This window comes from Poecilia reticulata, linkage group LG9 (assembly GCF_000633615.1).
Source record: "Poecilia reticulata strain Guanapo linkage group LG9, Guppy_female_1.0+MT, whole genome shotgun sequence".
Taxonomy (NCBI): Eukaryota; Metazoa; Chordata; class Actinopteri; order Cyprinodontiformes; family Poeciliidae; genus Poecilia; species Poecilia reticulata.
Window position 1 is genome coordinate 11,393,030 of NC_024339.1, and position 20,668 is coordinate 11,413,697.

Consider the following 20,668-nt stretch of genomic DNA (forward strand, 5'->3'; position numbering starts at 1 on the left):
AGCAGCACCGTTCTGGATCAGCTGCAGCCGTCCAAATGTATTTTTTAATGTAGATCTGTGAAGATAAGCTGCAGTAATCAATGCGACTAAAGATGAACACATGTAAGAGTTTCTCTAGATCTTTCTGGGGCATTAGTATTTAATCCCAGAAATGTACTAATAGTATTTTGTAACTGAAGTTAACATAGTTATTTAATTGTCGTATAACATTTATTGTGCTATAAAATTGCACATAGTATCACACAGGATTGCTTCATATCCTGTGAAACAATGGCTTTACTGTAATTCTTCTACAGGATATGAGAAATAAAAGTTTGYTCATTGGAAAGATCAACCCKTACTGGTTGGCTTTAAAATGTCAATTTCTGAATCAACTTTTCTCACCATGCAACCACATCACATCTGCCTGTGCATTCTGTGGCTGCACTAACGATSTTCATACAGGAAATCTTGAGCTCAAATTAGAATTTTTGCTAAAATCTGATTTTTGGATTTTTTGGGGGCGTGGGGGATTTTTGTGTTTGCGGACGTTCTTACCACTAATTAAATGCAACCACAATGAGACTTCTGTGTAAATGGCTTGGGTCCTCAAATTGTACCACATGCACAAAGGAAGAACATTGACATGACACAGCAGAACATTGTTTGAGAAGGTAATAATTTTTGGAGCCACTTATGGATCAATTTTATTATTTATACAGCAATGAGTGGTAACAGCACCATTCTAAAAACATAACAACTCAAACGAAGCTAACTAATAGCAATGACAGATTACGAACTACGGCGGTCTAAAGGGGCACCGAGCTGCGCTAAGCACTGCGCCACGCAACGCCCCTATTCCGGCAGCCTTTGCTGAAGTTTGCAGTTTCCCTTTGATGAATTAACATGTTACACAATTCGAACTGTATCAGGAACTCACCTAGTTCATCTTCTTTCATTTTCTTGGAAAAATTTGTTTGGACCAAATGTATGTTTTACAGGTATAACAACCGAGTAACAACACATCCAATAGCTGACAGAGCAGGCGCTGCGTTAAGTATCAGGATTCAGCGCCAAAAACGCAAACATTTCCTACACAAAGAACAGAATATTCAGTCCGTAACAGTTTTTTTTTTCTGGCTTGATGTTTATTTTGTGATTACTACAATAAACACAGCGGGGTTCTTTAGCTAACTTAAAAACCTTCTCGACTGATGCTCTGTCAGAGTTGGTGTGACAGAGCTGAACCGAAACATACCGAACTGCGCAGCATAACATGTTAAGGTTGTTGAAGTCAAGGGAACATAACTGACCCACTTCCAGCTCCCATGATATTTTTTTTAAATTAAAACCTTTTACTGACCTGTGAAACTTCGGGGCTTGTTTTGTAGCTGTAGTGTTAGCAAAACATTGTGCTCCTTTCGTGGACATTTAAGATTTAGACATCTTGACAGATAAAGCCGCCATCGTTGGGTAGCAGGTTGGCTAGCAGGGAGCGGGATCTCGCTCGCGAAAGGCTCGTTTGAATACTGAATGCTGATTGGCTGTTTACTAGCGGCTGAGGGGTTGATTGGCTGTTTACTAGCGGCTGAGGGGTTTCAGCTTCAGCCTGACCGCCATGACAGGAGGAGATCGCAGCCTGCTCAGCACGGTGCGCAGCAGAACCTCGGATGATAAAGGAGATGTTCTGTTATTTGTGGCAAGTTTCATTTGAGGGGGCAACACGTTTGTTTGAGGGGGCACTGCCCCCTTTTGCCCCAGCATATAGCCAGCCAGCCCCGGTACTGATTAACATTCTGGACAGGACCAGCATTTGATCCATGCAAATATTTTATACTGTGAAAAGTTATAAGTGAACGTTCAAAATGTGCCAAAATATATTCATTTCCTGACATCTAGAAGGTAAATTCCAGCTCTTGTTTTTGACTGTACTTTCTACAGAAAACATGGTGGTTGTTTCCCTTGAAACAGAACCATGAAGACTGACATAAACATTTTCAAAAGAAAAAAAGCAAAGAAATTCACAGAAAACTCCAGCATTTTTTTATATGTGCATTTGTATTGATTTTGAATTACAAAAATGAGCGAACGGATCAAGATCTTGGACTAAAAACTGTTGAATATTTTGAAGAAACCATGATCTGCTGTGTAGATTTGGATAGAACTGGACCCCCACTCCTCCTGAACATCCTAATTACCAAATTACTAAACTGGCTTGAGGCAGAGCTGTCACAACTTCATTTTTTTGTCCATGTTTAAAATTCCCCAAAGAACATACCACCCTGGGCAGTGAGCCATATTGCCCATATCAAGAACTGCCACTGGCAACAACTGACTGTTTTGCAGTTATTTCTTTTGCATCAAAGCATTTCTGCTTTTATCTTATTAATGCAATACTATAACCTATGAACCTATAATCTATAAGTATGTGATACTTTTACATTGATGGCATTTCCTCCTTGTGTTTCAGATGAATGTGGCATAGTYGCCCAGATATCTCAGCCCCTGGCAGATGGTGACATTTCTGCCTATTACATCAGCACCTTCAGCTTTGACCATGCTTTGGTGAGTCCAGAAGGTTTCCCTATGACACCTGTAGCAATAGAAACTAAACTGTATTTGGGTAAATAGTTTTTGTAATCTTCACTTATCTCACTTTTTTACATACTTCAGGTTTGAGTGTGCATCTTGATGATGAAAACTAGATTTTAAAAGTTATTTTCTTAAAGATTCAGCTGCTTGGTATTTTTGTCATCTTCCTGAAGACATATGATTCAAACTTAAGGGATTTTTTTCGTACGAGTAATTCAGTCTTATGACTTGGAGGAAAAATTCTTGCAGCATGTAAAAAATGACACTCTTCAGTGGAAAATTATGTCTGAACTTAGTTTTTACTCGCAGGTTTTGCATTGGAGTTTACTCATTCTTTTAATTTTCATGCAATTGAGACATCCAGATAAAAACGTCTATTCTGGCGTTTTGGTCCTTGAATTTTTGGAATCTGCTTCGGAACCTTCTCAGATTCCGAAGCGGCTTTGTGGTTTCCTGACATCATAATGTTTTTTTTTACTTTTTGTACTCACATTGAAAGGTAATTTATTTCAACCGGTTCATTTTAAAATGGAATGGGCACATTTATTTTTTAATAGAAACTATCAAAATATAAATAACATAAAGCAGCATACAAACGTTTGCGACAAATAGCCAATAAAATTTACTTTTTTGACTTGTTCTAGATTTTCACCATTCTTTTCCTTGCTATTTGCAATCTTGCATGTCAATAAAATGCTAAACGTTTGTGTAGCGAGGCTCTACTTTCCAGGGCATTACCTTTACAGAAAAGGAGATGCACGTGATCAGCTGTCTTTATAAAAATGTTCAACCTCCGTCAGGTTGTGTGTGTATCATCGGTCCCTTTTTAAACTCAACCACAAATTCTCTGTCAGACTGAGATCTGGGGTTTGACTTGGCCAAATCCACAGCTTCCACCTTGTTGTCTCCAAACCATTTCTGTATTGTTTTAGCTGGAAGCTGCAGGTTGTTCTCCTGCTGAAAAATAAATGCTTTCTTAGTAGTTCTCTTCCATATGGAAAAAAATTGACCTTCTGGATGTCCCTATTTTGCTGAATTCATTACACCTTCTTTCTTTACAAGCCTTCCAGGGCCTGCTTTTTATCTAAGCTCAAAATAAGACAAAATTGACTTACTGAGAAATTTTGGAGAGCCAGATTTGGTTTCTACATTATCATAAATATAAAATTGGATTCCAGAATTCTCTATATTGGGTGCATGTTTATAGCAAATCCCAAATTATATACCTGATATGGCTGCCATCTTGAATTTAAAGTGGCCCATGTGGTTTTTCAACAGAGGGATGTCTAAAGGAGTTTCTATGCTAACTTTGGTGCATTTGAAAGACTCTACTAAAGTATTACATTATCTACTGCTCTACACAGTACCATGCTTCCTTTACCAAGCTTCACAGTGTGGATGGTGTGTTTGTGGTGATGTACAATGTTTGGTGTGTGCCAAACTTAGCATCTTGGACAAATCAAACGAAATGGCGTTCTTCCACCGAACCATGGAGTCTCCCACATGCCTTTTGGCAAACCTTATTCAAGCCTCCCTCCTGGAACTCCTTCAGCGCAGTCATAGCTGTTACTAGTCTTTTTTTTTTGTTTCCATTGCTTAACTTATACTTTTCTCTAACCTTCACTCTGATTTGCTTAGGGTGTTCTTAATTATTCATGTTGTAATGGTAGCCAGGAATTCTGATTAACCAGTGAATGGACATTCCAGACACAGGTGTCTTTATACGACAGTTACTTGAGAGTCAGTCACTGCACTCAGATGATCTTCATTCCACTCATTGTGAGATTACTAGCACCTATTGGCAAAACCAATAGCTTTAGCCTATAGGTTAGCCTATAGGCTATAGGCTAACCTATAACTTATATATAGCCTATATGTTATAGGTTAGCCTATAGATTAGCCTATAGGTCAGAGTAAAGGGAACTATATAACCTATAGGTTAACCTATTTTCTAGCTCTTTGTAACCTATAACCTATAGCCTATAGCCTATAGGTTAGCCTATAGCCTATAGGTTAGCCTATAGCCTATAGGTTAGCCTATACAGGAACTACAGGAGATCCTTTCTGCCCACACACATCACTGTCTACCATGAATATTTAAGGAAAATTGGATAATATAAGTTACAACAGCATTGTATTTCACTCTGGGATTAATACATATTCTTGAATTGAATTGGATCATACAAGACTTCCAGTCTAATGAAAAAAAATTATAGCTTGTTGTCACTGGTTTCCACTTTTCTGACGTTAAATTGGAGGGCTTGAAATTATTTGGAAATTTGCTTTATTATCTTCCCAGATTGCTGGGAAGTAACAGTTGCTCCTTTAAGGTGTTTTTCTTATTTCTTATTATATTAATACACTTGTAGCAAAACTGCCTAAAATCCTGCTTTTAACAGCAGGATTACAAAAGTAGTTTATTATAAGCATTAATTATATGCAGTAAGTACATATAATTGACTGCTGATCAGTTAATTATATGCATTTGATCAGCTCACAGAAAAAAGTGATTTTGATGCATTAATTGATTACTTCAGTTTTATGTTAAACATTCTCCATAGTTGAAGGTACTTTTGCACATCTTTTTTGTTTTTGGCCAAAATTACATATTTTTTGGTCTCATTTTTCCCAGTGATTTTTATCTGTGTTTAAAATTATTGTTACACCTGACCATGGAACGGCTCTGCTTGGGCGCTCCAACACCCTGGAGAACCTGGATTGTAACGTATCTATTGCTCTAGCTCTTTGTATGATGATTGCAAAGCAAAGACATGTATTCTGAAACTGTGGAAGTTTGATTTAGCCCCCAAGTTTCAGACCTGACTAACTGAACTTGTAAGTATCCTACAGGTGGAAAGACTGAGGTATAAACCTTATGAGACACTCTGAAGTTTTCTAGAATAAAATGCTGGAATATGTGACTGACTGATGACGCTCCCTTTACTCAACCACTTTACTTAAGTGTCCTCCAGATAAGATGGACAGTTGAGCAAATAACCCAGCCTTTTATGCATTTATTAGTTATTTTATTATCATTTTATTTATTTGCCTGTGTAACATTGTGACATGTTTTTTTTTTTGGTTCTTTTGTTTTTGTTATTCTATTGTCTCAAGTGCTTTTTGTATTTGTGTCCTTGGATATAATTTTATTTGAAAATCTTCATAGTGTTTAAAAACCCCCAAAATATTTTCCATAGCTTAATCAGCAATGCCCGACTGTTTAGTCAGTGTTGTCTCCTACATCTAGTGATGAATGCTAATCAGATGTAAACCTGGTGACGTTGGGCGTTTGCGTGTTTCTAAGTCTGTGTCATGACTCTTAATGTTCCACCCAGTGAATGTTTTAGTTTGTAACACATTTCCGTGCCTCGTTTTGCAGCATGTTATTGCATTACATTGTGTAATCGTAATCGCTTCTTAACCTTGAAAAAACCACAAGTGGGCTCTAATAATAGTGAACTGACATGCATAGAAAATCATTTAAAAAAAAGTTCAACCACTTTTACACTTCTGAGAAAGTCTCGATTATCTCTGGTTTTCCCAGGAGTAGAAAAGAAAAAGATGGAGGCAGAAGAAACGGGTAACTTCCCAAGGTTAACTTAAAAAAATAATAATAATAATAATAATATTTCACAACAAAATAGCTCCCTTTAATCAGTATTAGCACTGTCCACTTCTGGTGTCATCTTCCTAATTAACCTATTTATATATGGCAGTGTCTTTTTTCTTTGGTAAAATGACGCATAACATTTTTTGTAAATTGAAAGACTGAAAAATAACTGGAAATGAGATTAAAAAAACACTCAAGACAGATGCAACGACCAAATGATTAAAGACATTCCTAACTGATTGCAAAACCAAACCTTCGTCACTGCAGCAATGGGAGGTTACAGCCTGGCCTCTATTATAGCAAATTATTAATTATTTAGTATTTATTTAGGTTCAATAAATTCACTTCACCTAGCTGAACCTTTATATTGGCAGCTCACAAATGTTATTTCGTTGCATCGGTCTGTTTTTGTATTTCTATCCATGTGCAACCTGTGAATACTGGCTAATTATAACCTATACCCATCTGCTTGTCCTGTTATGTTCCTGTTGCTTAACCTGTTCGGATGTTATGCCATCTCTTTATTGAGAAAATTCTCTTTTATGCTTTTCATGATCTTTTATTTCAGTACTTTGTTTTAGTTGGCTTTCAAACCCCCTTTTCTCATTTGTTTTCAGTGACAAGGTTCTGATGAAACCTAAAAGCTTTTATAGCAGACCAAAAAGGGGTTTGATGGAAAAAATGATCTCATATCTATGTTTCCAATAAAAATATAGGTAAAGTAAATAAAAGTTCTATAACTTTTCTTTTCCAGGTGCCCGAATAGGACATTGTGAGTGTGACGGACATGCTCCACCACCAGAGGAATGAACCACCCACCACTTGACTCGTTGTGTCCTCCCCTCCTTGGTCAGTTCTTCTTGGACAGCGGTATCAGGAAAGGATGCTAACTGTGCCTAGATCCTCACTGCATCGCCAACAGTATTAACGACTTTGCCATTAAAACCAGGAGCGCTTCTTTATGACTTCTCTAAAGCTGGTCTGTGACCCTTCTTGTCTTAGCTAAGCTAGAAAAGATTTGCAGACGGCCCCACCAAACCCCGGGGGGCCTGGAAGAACACATGATGGAGACAACAGCACACTTATACAATTCAAATCAGAAATACAGGCATGAACAGGTAAGATAGACTCTTTGTATTTTATGCAAATCCTATGTCTGGTATTAAGTCAGTATTCTGCAGGACTTCCTTATGTGGCAAACACAGACTACATAGTCTTCCTCTTATATGTACAGCTTAAATAATGAGACTAATGCTGGGGGTATTTTTTGTTTAGTTTGGCGAAAATGCGTAGTATTTTTCTTGTTACATAAAAGGCATGTTCATGCACTTTAGAAGACCCATAAGCAGCAGTTAGGAAAAAATATCAAAGGGATCCAAAGTGTAGGTCTTCTCTGTTAAAGATCTCTTTAATTGACATTGGATGTTTATGCCTTGTGGTTGCAATCAGCCCGTTAATAGTAACTGACACGGCCATTAAAACACAAATCTGTTGGAAATTAATTGTAGTTTCCTCATTTCCTGGAAGCTGAACATCAAAAATCATCCCTTACCTTTTTAAAATGCAAACATGACAAGAAGATTGTGGGAGGATGTGTCATACTATTTCAAGCCTTCTCACCAACCTTCGAAGGAAAGACTTGAAAATGTTATAGCTATAAGTTGTAATTCCAGCATTAGTGTCATAATTTGGCTCCTTAAAAAATACAAGTATGTGAATATCAGGTTTCCAACTCCATGGCTAAAAGATGTGAGAAGTACCGTATTTTCCGCACTATAAGGCGCACCTAAAAACCTTCAATTTCTTCAAAAGCCGACAGTGCGCCTTATAATCCGGTGCGCCTTTTATTGTAGGTTTGATTGTAGATTGTAGGCCAAGAGCATAGTTGAAATGTTAAATACCTCATGACATTAAGGTATTTRGTCATTTAGGCTTTTTATAAAAGGGAACTGATATGGTGATTAAAACATTATTGATGGATTTCTCATCACAGTAGCTTTAAAAGGAAGTTTTGAAGTCACTGTCAACGATGTCATTCCTTCACATCTAAGCCAAGGATTCAAGTATAAAAGTCTGTCTTAAAGTGGGACAAGTTCAGTAAATCTTTGCACCATTATATTCAGTAAGGCTCACATTAGTGACATCGCTGAAATGGCTCTAAGTATAAAAAGACGCCCAGACATTAAGGCATTTTCAGAACTAAAAACTCAAGCTACTTGGCTTCACTGCTGGCTTCAAAGAACGGATAGTTTTGGATGAAATATAAGGTATTTGTTGCTTTTGTTATTTTTTCTTCATTTTTAATCTAAAGTCTAAAGTGTATATTTAAATGTCAGATAAAGAGTTTTAAACGCTGAGATGAAAAGGAACCAGAGCATATCCTTGGGGTACACCGTGAAGGAAGTTCACGGTGTACCCCAAGTGGGATCAGACGGCACAGATAAGAGATTATTGGTTTTCCTTGATCTCATCAAATAAGTTACTTTTTCTGATCTTTGGCTACCAGATGGAATACTTGCACATCATGTTTTATGTGCATAAAAATTAAAATAACATGGATGTCATTGAGAATCTTGGAATCTAGTTAAAAGCATACAGGACAGCAATCATATTTTCTACATAAAAATATTGAGTGGAAAATCTTACTTAAACCCCAGTACATAAATACACTGTTGGGGAAACTCCTGATGACTTGCATTGTTATGGTATCCTAGGTATCATAGTGTGAGCTAAAACAAAAATCATAAAGAAAAAGAAAAGGTTTTTGGGATTGAAATTGAACAATATATCTTCAAATTAATTCCTGAGTCTTTGAAATTCTAAAACAAGTCGTTATCTGTCATGACGTAAGTGTCTAAAAACATTTCAATGGAATCTTATTGAATGACAGTAGATTTTGTGTGGGTGTCAAAAGAGGTGGGTGTTGTCATCTATAAATGCAATATAGGTCACTGTTGTCACTGAAGAGCAACACCTTGAGTTAATGAAGTCACTTGCTGTCATTATGGACTCTAAGTTTAATGGATGTCTAATGCACTATGGTAAGTACTTTTAATTATAACTAACATATTGTTTTCAGAGTAATATTTTCTTTTTGGTAATAGATTAGCTTTCATGGCGTTTCCTTTGATTTTGTGCTTTCGCAACTTTTTGTAGTTGTTAGTATCTTTTCAATAATGTCTCTGTTTGATAATTGAGCATTATTTTTGTTGATACTCACTGGAAGAGAAGCTAGATTAAAAGTTCAGGAGTTTTATGATACATAAAACCACTGAAAATGTAAACCTTGGCTCCGTTTACAGACTTTTCTATGCCGCTATTAGTATAAACATTCTCATTTTAAGATGCCAATACTAAGATTTTTACATACACTATCTAGTTTTTCCACATTGTTTAATGGCATGGTAATTCTCACATATGAGGAGATAGAGTGGCCTTTAACAAATTTTTTTTGTAATCCTAAATGACAACAAAAGAAATGTGTACTGTTATTTGGTGTGACTGTGAAGAAAATAATTTATATTTTTATAATTTTCTTTTTTACTTTTAATATATTTAAATGGGTTCAACATACAACTTAGACATACATGCCACCATTTGATGCACTGTACCTGTCCATTGTCTATAGCTAAAACACATCTGCAGTTCCATTGCAGGCCAAGATAAGAAAAAAGCCTCAAAAGCAATTAAACACTGAGATATAAGTTACATAAAATAATCCAGCAACATTATTTTATGATTATGTATTATCTTAGACAACTCTGAATCCCACACCACCAAAAATATTTTTAAAATATCCTAGTTATTGAATGTTAATGTTTGGCTCTAACTGAATGTACATAATATTAATCCTATTTTTTATTTTTTTAGTGCTGGTCTTGATGCTTCTGGGGAATCACTGGAGTTTTGTACTTCCAGCTCCGACTGAACACAGGTGTTCTTTCGAAAGCAATGCGGATCTCAAGTGTTCTTCCAAAAACACTCTAAATCTTACGAATTTACTGGTACACGAGACAAATGAGGCACTGCGAGAATATGTAAGTACCAGTGCAAGTGATTTTACAATTTGCTGTACCAAAGCATAATTTTGTTGCTAAATAAGTCCAAACACTGCCAACAATTTTTACCCTCACCAACAAATTATTTGAATTTGAATTTAACAAAAAAAAAAAACACAACTAAATACCAAAGCCCAACCCAGAAGTGCTTTCAATGAGGGAAAATAAAAATAAAGAAGTTAATGGGTGCAATAGCTCCTTTCAGGAAGAGCAACAAATCCAGTATTGTGGAACTAAGTACCCAATATACTAGTATATTATACGCTATTCTTTAAGAAGCAACAGTAAAACTAAATTAACCTTTGACATAACTCTTAAGATTATTGATTGGCTGCTTTCTGAACCTTCCAGTTATCTGTGGCTAAATGCTTTTTGCACTTCAAATCCTTCAGCTTTCCAGACATAATGTTTAGTGTTTGGCTCTAGTCTAAAACTAAAATGTGTATTTTAAAATGACTTTTTTTTAGCCCACTATTTTTTACATTTTCTTTTCTTTTATCACAGAAGAAGAACAATCCCTGTAGTCCTCAGGTTCCAGATGAGGTTCCTAGCACTACGGTAGCAGGTTCCAACATGATTGAGAAGCTGCAAGACATCTATGCCAAGAATGAGCTGTTTTCTTTGCATCTCTCAGAAGTAGAAAGATATCAGAAGGAACTTTTCGCAACAGCATCCATTCTGGGACCTTTTTTGAAAGCCTCGTCAGCACTGAAGACGAGACTCAAGCATCTTTTAACCAAAGTGGAGTGCCACATCAAAAGCAATGATCCATTGACACCTGTGCCTACATCACCTCCTCCACTGAGCCTTCCCCATAAATATTCCTATGAAAAGAAAGTCTATGGATGTGCCGTTATAGTCAGGCTGAAGGACTGGGGACAGAATGTAAAGGAGGTAGTGAAGTCCATGTGTAGTAGAAATGTGGTACGTTCAAGAAGCTAAATACTGGAAGGGGGGAAATTTCTTAATGACGAGGAGAAAAAAAATTGTTTAATTTGTGTTTTTCTAATGTTATTTGTCATGGTCAATATTTTTATTTAAATATTTATACTGATATTGGAGTGCGATAACATAACTTTATTCCTTTGAAAATATCATTGCTAAAGGTTTTCTTCTGACTAAATGTTGTGTTGTGCTCAGCTTTGACTCGTGTATCTCCTACAGTGATGATGATGAAATAATGGCCAACCTTTTCAGAGTTCACAGATTTTGATGCCTTTTTTAGTTTTGTTAAGACTGTAGTTAAATGCACTGGAATTGTTTGCACTATAATGTAGTTGAGACCTGAATTATTTAGTTATTTATAAAATATGTATTTATTTAACAAAAAGAACACCTGTTATTTTTATAACTGTATTTAAACTATTTATAAAATAAATTTATTTGACTGGATAAACTGGTGTAATGGTGAACTTTGGGGCATTAAAAGTGGGAAAAAAAGAGGTGGCATTCTCTAAAAACTCAAGAGTTTTGGAGAATGAAATTATAATTTTTTGGGGTGGAAATTGACTGCTCAACTATACAAATGGGTGCGAAATGATAGCCACACATCACTGATCATAGAAATATGTTTGATGCTTAATTAGTGTAATTGAATCATTAATTGAAAGGTGTATTCGCAAACTGTAGCAGTGTTTCAAATTGATTATCCTAATTTAAGGCTGGTTGCGGCTATATGCTGTTTACATTGCATTTCTCTCCCAAAAATTGCAGTAAAACCAACCAATTTGATCGATTAATTGAATTTTCTGTTCATTTTCAGAAAATCAGCATTTTGTTCCTTGTGTTTTTGAGTGATGTCAACCTGTCAACGGCCTACCATCTTGTTTTACGAACATGCTACAGCGTGTTTTGATTTCGACTTTGAATCCAGAAGGAACAATTTACATTTTTTAAAAATATTTTTCATCGCGGGTGCTGTGGTGGTGCAGGGGCAAAGCACAACCCATGTATTGAGGCCCTGGTCCTTGTGGCAGTGGTCACAGGTTCGATTCCAAGCCTGCTGATATTTGCCGCATGTCTTCCCCCTCTTTCCTGTCAAACTACTTTCAAATAAAGGCCACTAGAGCCAAAAAAAACCTTTAAAAAAATGTCATCATGTGTAATTTATTTTTAAGAACAGAAAGCAAGAGAAAGAAAAACAATTGATTAAAATTATATTTGATTTGAGAAACACAAGTCATTTGTCCAACTGTAGGATTGATTAAACTAAGATTGCAAAGTAAAGCAGGGTGACTCACATCATGAGATGAGGAGGTTTCTCATCCACTGACACTTGACTTGTTTTTATCACATTCTAAGTTGGAATATTTGAAGAGGTGGCTTTATTCTGTAGAGGAAATGTCCTTGAATTGGGTGTTTCAAGAAGACAAACCCACCAGTAAGCCAGCAGAATCTTGGTTCCAGACTCACAAGCTCAACATTATGGACTGTCCACCCCGACCCCAACCTGTTACTCAAGAAGAAACTTGACGTCATAAATGCCAGAAACGGCATTTAATGCAGAGGAACTGTGAGATGGAATCTATTTATCTGAGGCTTGAATACCAGTCCAGAGGAGTCATAAGTGCTTGACACGATGCATCACAGATGTAAAACAATGTTCAGGAAGTGATTGTACAACTAAATAGTATTTCAGTGATTTATGGGTAAACTGGTCGTTAAAGTATGTTTAATTATCAATTATTCTTAATGTTTTATTTTGAAACAGTGTGCTGCCTTCCCAATGCATTTGCATGCAGTCAATGGTAATATAATAACTTTAAGCTTTACTCACTTTTAAACAGACATGTTGTAGCAACCTGAACACTGAGTACTTCCCAAATGTACTCATTTTAATGGCATGAAAAAAATAAACCTATATTGCTGTTACAATTATTATAATTTCCACATAGCTCTAAATAGGGAAGTATATTGTAATGAAGAGGAGTTGGACTGGAGAAAAGACTGTACCTTCCTGTTCTGCTCATTTCAGTCATGTTTCTCTGACTCTGGTGTAAATCATCTGCTCAATCAAGAGATGAGTGAAAACAGGTTTGCATCATTTGGGTCCGTTACAGTGAAGAGGTAGCTACAGTCAAAATGTCAGAGGGTATGTTTTGGACTTTCTAACAATCAAATATTTTCTGATTAAATTATCACACTCTTGGATGTGTGCAGTCAGCAAGGCTTTCAAAAATGTTGGTGTCAGTGACTTGGGATATTTTTTTTGTAAATGATCATTTTGTATTATTTTAGGGATATTTATATGTTTGGGTTACCCACTTAGTCAGAAGGTGGTATGTTCCAGTTACTAGGTGAGGCTCCTGAAACAGCTTTTTGCACTCTCATTGAAGCAGCAAGTGTTTCTGTTTGTTTTTACCACTAATTGTAGAATTTATTGCTTTAAATTATGAGTGCCCAACATTGTAGCATTATTTTGCATTTCTATAAATTATATTTTGCAATTAAATTTTGAGGTGTGTGTTTTCTGTTTAGGAAAATGGACAGTAACAGTCTCAGCCTTTGTAAAGGCATTAGATTTTAGATGAATGCATTCAAGTTTATTATCCTGTGTCAACGAGCTTTGTGAGTCAGAGTGGTCTTCCTTTCACTAGCTATTTTAATAAACTAATACTTCTAGTTAACTTGTGGTAAGTTGCAAAGACGCACAGGAAGCAGAGGACTATCGGAAAGGTAATGAATCAATCATAGCGAAAATATGTCATAAAAATACCTAGAAATCAGCTGACGTAGAGACGATGCAAATTTTGGATTTCTGGTTAAAAAAAAAGTAAAAAAAAACCACATGTTAGTAATGTGAAAGTTACACTACTGTTCAGCTCGAGACAGTTTTGTGAAGTTCATAGTGTTTTTGTGTCATTTGCAGTATTTCCTTCAGTGGAAGCGACACAAATCATGGTAAGATGCTGACTTAATATATGAACCCTGCGCTGATAGGCGTACCACTTTTATGTTTGCAAAAAACGACATGACTGGAGATAGAAGGAGTTTATCTTCAGCACATCTTGCACACGCCTCTTTTAGCCAGGTCATAAACATACATATGATGCTGTTTGACCGAGTTGACATTTCTTTATTGATCCGTCATTTCAAACTCTGTGCCCAACAAAAATGAGAGACAGAGCAGGTACTGTATGCCATAAACTTATTTTTTTTATTTCCACTGATGCATTTGCATCTGCAGTATAATTTAATATACTTCCTTGCAGATAGCAATTGTTGCAAAATGTTGAAATTGTGCACTGACATTTGCAGGTCTGCTTGGGGTGGCATGTGCCTGCATGGTGCTGCTGGTGGAGGGCTTGGTGGCTACAAGAAAACGCACTGCTGGAGAAAGTTGCAAACTGAAAGATATGGCAAATCTCACAAGACACCAGATGAAAGGCACCTTGTTAAACTTTGTAAGTATGCTCTAGTGCTCGTATCTGCCAGAATGTTTACTTTGCTTTTAAGTTGCTGCCATTTTAATGCACTTTCATTTTTTTTTATTATTCTTTTAGCTTCAAAGTTATTTTAATCAGTTGCATTTTAAAGCTGTTACTATGCATTCTTTGTTTAAGTAAAGAATGCATAAAATATGCATTTTTATAAAAAAAATATGCATTTTTAATATACATATTAAAAATGTATTTTAATATGTATATATCACTGTTTAAATGCAACATCTACAGGAAGAAAAGTAAGAATTATGTGACAAAACCTTCATTTAAAATATCAGAATTTAAATTAGTGTTGTAAATATTCTGCTCAGTACATCACAGCACAATGTATATATTTTTTGTTGCCATGCCACCAGCATGGTATTTATAAAGGTAAACTAAATGTAACTGGATATTTTCAGAGTATTTATCAGCACTCTGAATCTTAACTGACTCAAGTCTTGGATAGCATGTAGGTTAATGAGCCTTATGAGTGGACAGAAGGTGCATTTTGATGAAAGAAATACTTTCTGATTTAGTACCTGAGTCATCACATCCAAAGATTGTACTTATTAACTTAAGTATCCATAAGCAAAGTATCCATAAGCCTTGGTGAGTAATGAACAACATTATTAATGTATGTAATGGACCTTTCTTTCAGGACAAAGCCAATGGGGAACACCTTGGTACTTGGTCGCCTGGATTCCCTGAGCTGGAGGTTCACCTAAACTCCACTCTCAATGCATCAAAAGTCCTGTGTGGCCTCACTTTCATGGCTGAAGGTCTGGAGAAAATCTTGGCGGATCAGAAGGATGATCTGAATCCCACAAATATCTCACTTCACGATATGCTTAGACAAACAATTGAACAGGTCAAGATGCTTAAAGGGTGTGTGACATTGTCTTTCAAGGTCAAATGTCCAAAGAAAATATTGCCACCCAAGAAGCCCGAGTATAGTTTTGAGAGAAAACAGTGGAGCCATACTCTGTTGCTGTCAGCCGAGAAATATCTAGGTTGGCTGCAGCGTATAATTCCAGATAGAAAAGCCAGACGGATGATCAAAAAGACCCTCCAGGCTAGTAGCACTGATTCTAAATACCTAGAAGGCAGTGTGCATCATTTGTGATCTCATCTGAAAATAGTTTGTTTCAAATGCTGATCTGATTACAACTAGTGGCTTTAACTTCACCATTAGTGACATTCATTCATGCAGCATTATTTTTTTTTACTTTTGTAAGACTATAATAATTGAAAGTAGGTTATATAATAATAATAATAATAATTTTAAAGTAAACTGACAACTCTAATGGTACAACTTACATAAACGTGTGTTTATCAAACAGCCAATATGACTCATATTTATCTTTTAGGAGCAGTTCAGAAGCAGTTGGTCTAATTTAAATAAATAGCTGCCATTTAGCATAGCAATACAGAAAAAATACTAGGGATACATTTACAAACCAAGACTTAAAATTATAATAAAAGTGGCAAACTTCAAAATAAAATGGAAGTGATTACTTGCTCAAAGGAATATTCTCATACTTCTAAGTATTGCTGTTAAGCTAACATTATGCTAGGTTAGGATTTCTCTATACTTCCTGTGCATCATTTCACCTACATGGGCCAGTTTACTAAAATTAAGACATTGCTATATCAGAAATGACTTTGTTTTATTAAATTTGATAACCCCCAGCAATTGACACATCTCTCTGTGGCTGTAATTAATCAACTTGATGAGAAGGAGTTCTAATGCACTTCCTAATTACAGAAGAGTGTTTTCTTAGCCTTCAGAGTGATTAATTGTTTTGCTCTGGCCACCCATCCCTCGTGAGAAGACCAAACTGCCTGAGGGGAAAAGTTCATCTGGAAGAATCGCTTTCTGAGGGTTGTTGGTTTAGCCTTTAATCAACAAACTGGGCAGGGACATTTGCAGCCAGATGGGTATCCAGCCTTGCATCAAAGAAATAATACAATACGTAAAACACAAGATGATTAATTCTGGTCTCATCCTCATCACATCAGGTGATGAATTCATTCTTTGCCATTTATTCTTTTGCATAACTGTTACATTAGTGTTCAAAATGTGTAACGGTTCTCCAGTCTTTAACTGTGTCAATGTGCTGATCCACATTCATGGATTTGGAAAGTATACGTATACTTTTTGTTGTATCAATAAAGTTGTCATTTCAAGATTTTTTGACTTGCATGATTCTTTTATGGTACTTTAAACTTTGCATTTAACAACAGCACAGTGACAACAGTCACCGCAAAAGGGAACGACTACAAATGTTTATGTTTCACAGTCACTTTTTATTAAATATCCATTTTATATGCATGCAATACACACAAAAGCACCAACACATTATTAGCCATTTCAGTTTTGCCCACAAAGCAAACGAAAGAAAACAGTTTTGTTAAGATTAAACCAGTTTCTTATACGAAGATGTATGAAGCAAAACCTGATGAGGAAGCTGTCTGTGCAGGAGACTTGATGATCATCATGGATGAATGTATGAAGCGTTCTATGCACTTATGAAGTGTAAATAATACAGTTTTAAAACAAGATTTGTCCTCCTCTCTGAGGCTGGAGGTTTTGAATGTCTTCATCTGCAAAGATACTGTCCAAAACAGAATTTATTTTATTAAGTCTCTTCTTCAAAGTACTTTTTAAAAAATGATTTATGGTTCCACTTGTTCTTCTTAAACCAACTAGGTAGTTCCAGTTCACACAGGTAGAAGTTCTGGAGGACTCTCACCATAGCAGTATTTTGCTTGGGGGTTTCGATAGGTGTTCTCATGCTGGACACTCTGCGCAAAAGGAGAGAGAATTGTGGATCAAGTTAGCCTTTTTTTAAAAAATAAAAATCTAATATAAGCTCAAATTTCTCACATAAGAGGCCCATAATGTTGTAAGCATTCACAGAGAATGATAAAGTCAATATATAATGGATATATTTAAATCCAAGTTTTGACACAGGAAATGAATGGGACAACTGTAACAAATTACTGATAAAAGCCACTAGTGCATGGTTTTTAATCTGGATTACATAGATGCTAATTCAAGCAAAAATCTTGGCTAATTGTTGGTAGTACGTGTCATTAGGTTTCTGTGGGGAAAAAGCCCACAAATTTTATCATGGATATAAAAAGTCTACACAACGCAGTATGTGATTATTATGGTGCAAGACATGATACCAAGATAAAACATGTATACTATTTTTCCACCTTAAATGTGTCATTTATGTGTATAGTTTCCCCGTTTGGCTCAAAAACAACATTGCGCATTATCAAAAGAACACTGCATACAGTGAAGCATGGTGGTGGCAGCATTATGCTTTGGGAAGGAACCCTAGTTCCAAACACTAATAAAAGTTGGCACAACACCTTTAAGATTCTGCTTGAAATATGCACAATAGCCCAACGTATAAATTCAAATCAAAATAAGGAATTCCTTCCATAACTGGGAATTACAGTTTAGAAGGCCTGGGTCACATTAATAGGGGGAAAAAGAAAGTTGCATTGCAGCTTAGCTTGGTCTCATTTTCTACGTTTCATTTTACAAAGGTACAGAGACTTTTATATCCACTGTATATGTCTTATGCTTTGTCGATGTAAGCGAGGCTACAACACAATATACTAAAGTTTTACATCAGTATTCTTTACTGGGATCGTGACGTACTTGTGAAGAAGTCCTACATTTGGCCAGACACAACTCAAAATGATCCTCCACGGCCGTAAAAAGATTCTGGAAACCTTTAGCTGCACGATTCAGGAAGCGCTCTAGGAGAGGTTGCTGGGTAAAAATACACAGATAAGAAATGGGTCAAATGCAAAACACAAGATGAGCAGATAAACTATTGAGGTTTTTTGTCTTGCACAATCCCGTAGATAATGCAAAATCATATTCGACTTTGAAAAAAGTAGAAAGAGAATGCTTGCATTTTACAAACATTTCTTAAAGCTTATGTTGAAAAAAAAGGTGCAAACAGCTTCTCATTGCAGTTATTAATCAAGTTTCTTGTCGTGGTTATTAACCCTGATCTTGTAGAGCCCTTATGTGACAGATTACCTTATCAGGCTGGAGGCAACAAGACACGCAATACTCATAGATGCTGCAGCAGCCGTTGGCCAGGCAACTTTTACAAATGTACTGCCTGGTGCTGGGAGCATTGACGTTACAGCAGCCATTAACCAGCAAGTCCTTTCTCTCACAGACATAACCTGTCAAACACAGGAAAGCATAAGCATTGATTAGAAGTAAAAGCTGATGTTATCACTGCAGTGATAGTAAGTAATGGCCACATTATTTACCAAGTTCATCTGTGAGTAATATCTTGCCCTGAATGGAGTTTCGACACTGAGTAATCTGACGGCTGCTGTTACCCAGGTTGAAACGCACTTTCCAGGGGATGCGATGGTCTGAATCTTTAACTTCTAACAGTGTGCGGTCCCGAATGGATCTCTCCTCCTGCAAAATCCAAGCAAGAAGAGATAAAAAAAAAAATTATTGCATCCAAGAAAAGAAAAATGCATGAACAAAGCTGGATACATTGCATGTCTTTTCACATTGGTATGTGAAATCCATCAGAGTAGTTTTTCGTTGTCTGGACCTATCAAGTTTTGCAAAGTCTAACTCACAATAAAATTGACATTTTTATAGACTTGTTCAGTTTTGATTTTCACATTTTTCTAAATTTGTATTTCAATAGAAAATCTGTCATCTAGAATCCAGAAAACCAAAAATAAAGACACAAGAGCAGATGGTGTCTTGACTCAGATATGTGTCTGTGAACAAGGTGGCATTATTTTCAACACATTTAACCAAAAAAATTAAAATAAAATTAAAATCTGCTTAGTTTAATAAGCAGATTTTGCCTAGTTTATCTTTCCTTTTGGTTCTATTTCAGAACATCCTTCCTTTGGCTTCTCCCACTTGTTCCAACAAGTTCACTGATAGCTGGTGCAGAGATAATTGGCTGCACAATTTAACCTAATTGTTCTTAAATGTGGGAGGAATCGCCAGTACCTTGAATAAACTTTAAACTACATGCAGAAAGACCACAAGCTGTGACTCAAATGCAGAACCTCCCTGCTGCCAGACAACAGTGCAACAAACTGTGCAACCATGCAGCTGCTTTTTAATATTATCAATAAATGGTGATAAAATGCACAAGAAAACAAATATATATAGGATATAAATATTTTTCTACTATCTTACTGACGACATACATTATAAGAAGACATTAACTAATTTTATTTAGAGTTCCTAGCTCAATACGGCCTGCAGAAAAAAGGACACCTTTGTACTATTTGTTAACATAGAAGTTTTTGTCAGCAATTAATATATTTAATCAAACTATACTATATAATCTATACATCCTACTGCAATAAAAGACGAGTTTTAAAGCTTTTTGTACATCTTTACTTGGATTGCCACCAATAAATGTGGCCAGGATGGTACATCCCTGCCGAAACACCCCCTCACCTCTGCAGAAGGTAAGCCCATTTTTCTCAGGTGTAGTGAGTGTGTGTGTGTACCTGTTTCAGTGTGCTAGTGAGGAAGTAGATAAGAGACAATCCGAAGACAACCCCCAACACCCAGCGCTTCCTCAGTAACCTCCGTAGCACCAACATCATAGCATGACTTTTCTTAGGAAAGTGCAGGTGCCAGTCCAGACCATCAATCCTCCTCCTCAGGTATAAATCCCCCGACTGTCTTCAGCTTCGTGAAACTAAAAGCGATGCGACAAAAGGTGCAAAACCTGAGCTGCCTGCTGACTTAATGTCAACCTGATCTGTCAGTGGATTCCAGGCATATTTTTTTTAGCTAACCCATGTTGCGCTTTTAAGCTTTTCCCATTTAGTTTAGACGGACAGAATATTCCCGATGAGCTGGTAATTCAAATTATGCAATGACTAAATAAAAATAACAGGTAGAGAGGTAAGCTAGCCGTGCTTCATCATAAAAGCTCGCTTTGTTAGCTCGCTAACTAGCTAGCTGTTGTTAG

General features: G+C 36.3%; 3 protein-coding genes across 7 annotated transcripts in view; 2 read left to right on the top strand and 1 right to left on the bottom strand.

Annotated features, from left to right (window-relative positions):
- castor1 (cytosolic arginine sensor for mTORC1 subunit 1) overlaps positions 1-8,583 on the top strand; it is a 41,074-nt gene extending 32,491 nt beyond the window's left edge. Inside the window, exons 8-9 of the mRNA XM_008417888.2 lie at positions 2,450-2,544; positions 6,936-8,583. Of these exons, the coding sequence (XP_008416110.2) occupies positions 2,450-2,544; positions 6,936-6,947 (107 nt within the window). The 3' untranslated portion in view covers positions 6,948-8,583. The remainder of the gene's footprint in view (positions 1-2,449; positions 2,545-6,935) is intronic.
- Positions 8,584-12,947: 4,364 nt separating this feature from the next.
- LOC103469874 (uncharacterized) lies at positions 12,948-16,852 on the top strand. 5 transcript variants are annotated; one of them, XM_008417889.2, is made up of 4 exons: positions 12,948-13,272; positions 14,108-14,139; positions 14,497-14,642; positions 15,322-16,852. In XM_008417889.2, exons 1-4 carry the CDS (start codon positions 13,082-13,084, stop codon positions 15,784-15,786), a joined length of 834 nt encoding a protein of 277 aa, XP_008416111.2. In that variant the 5' UTR covers positions 12,948-13,081; the 3' UTR covers positions 15,787-16,852. The 5 variants fall into 5 exon arrangements, 2 of the variants coding, with proteins under 2 accessions (XP_008416111.2, XP_008416112.1); XR_534419.1 differs by having other exon boundaries at positions 13,265-13,330; XR_534420.2 differs by lacking the exon at positions 12,948-13,272 and adding an exon at positions 13,346-13,535.
- Positions 16,853-16,953: 101 nt separating this feature from the next.
- On the bottom strand, positions 16,954-20,323 carry spring1 (SREBF pathway regulator in golgi 1). Its single transcript, XM_017306697.1, has 5 exons — positions 20,199-20,323; positions 18,972-19,128; positions 18,730-18,881; positions 18,340-18,453; positions 16,954-17,468 (listed from the first exon to the last, which is right to left on the bottom strand). Exons 1-5 carry the CDS (start codon positions 20,295-20,297, stop codon positions 17,385-17,387), a joined length of 606 nt encoding a protein of 201 aa, XP_017162186.1. The 5' UTR covers positions 20,298-20,323; the 3' UTR covers positions 16,954-17,384.
- Between the last annotated feature and the right edge of the window lie 345 nt (positions 20,324-20,668).

Excerpts from the sequence above, each read along its gene's own strand:
- LOC103469874 (XM_008417889.2), top strand. The coding sequence starts at position 13,082 with ATGAAAAAAATAAACCTATATTGCTGTTACAATTATTATAATTTCCAC. Across the intron at positions 13,273-14,107 it reads CAAGAGATGAGTGAAAACAG|TATTTCCTTCAGTGGAAGCG; the intron begins GTTTGCATCATT and ends TGTCATTTGCAG. Across the intron at positions 14,140-14,496 it reads TGGAAGCGACACAAATCATG|GTCTGCTTGGGGTGGCATGT; the intron begins GTAAGATGCTGA and ends TGACATTTGCAG.
- spring1 (XM_017306697.1), bottom strand. The coding sequence starts at position 20,297 with ATGATGTTGGTGCTACGGAGGTTACTGAGGAAGCGCTGGGTGTTGGGG. Across the intron at positions 18,882-18,971 it reads ATTACTCACAGATGAACTTG|GTTATGTCTGTGAGAGAAAG; the intron begins GTAAATAATGTG and ends TGTGTTTGACAG. Across the intron at positions 18,454-18,729 it reads GTTGCCTCCAGCCTGATAAG|CAACCTCTCCTAGAGCGCTT; the intron begins GTAATCTGTCAC and ends ATTTTTACCCAG.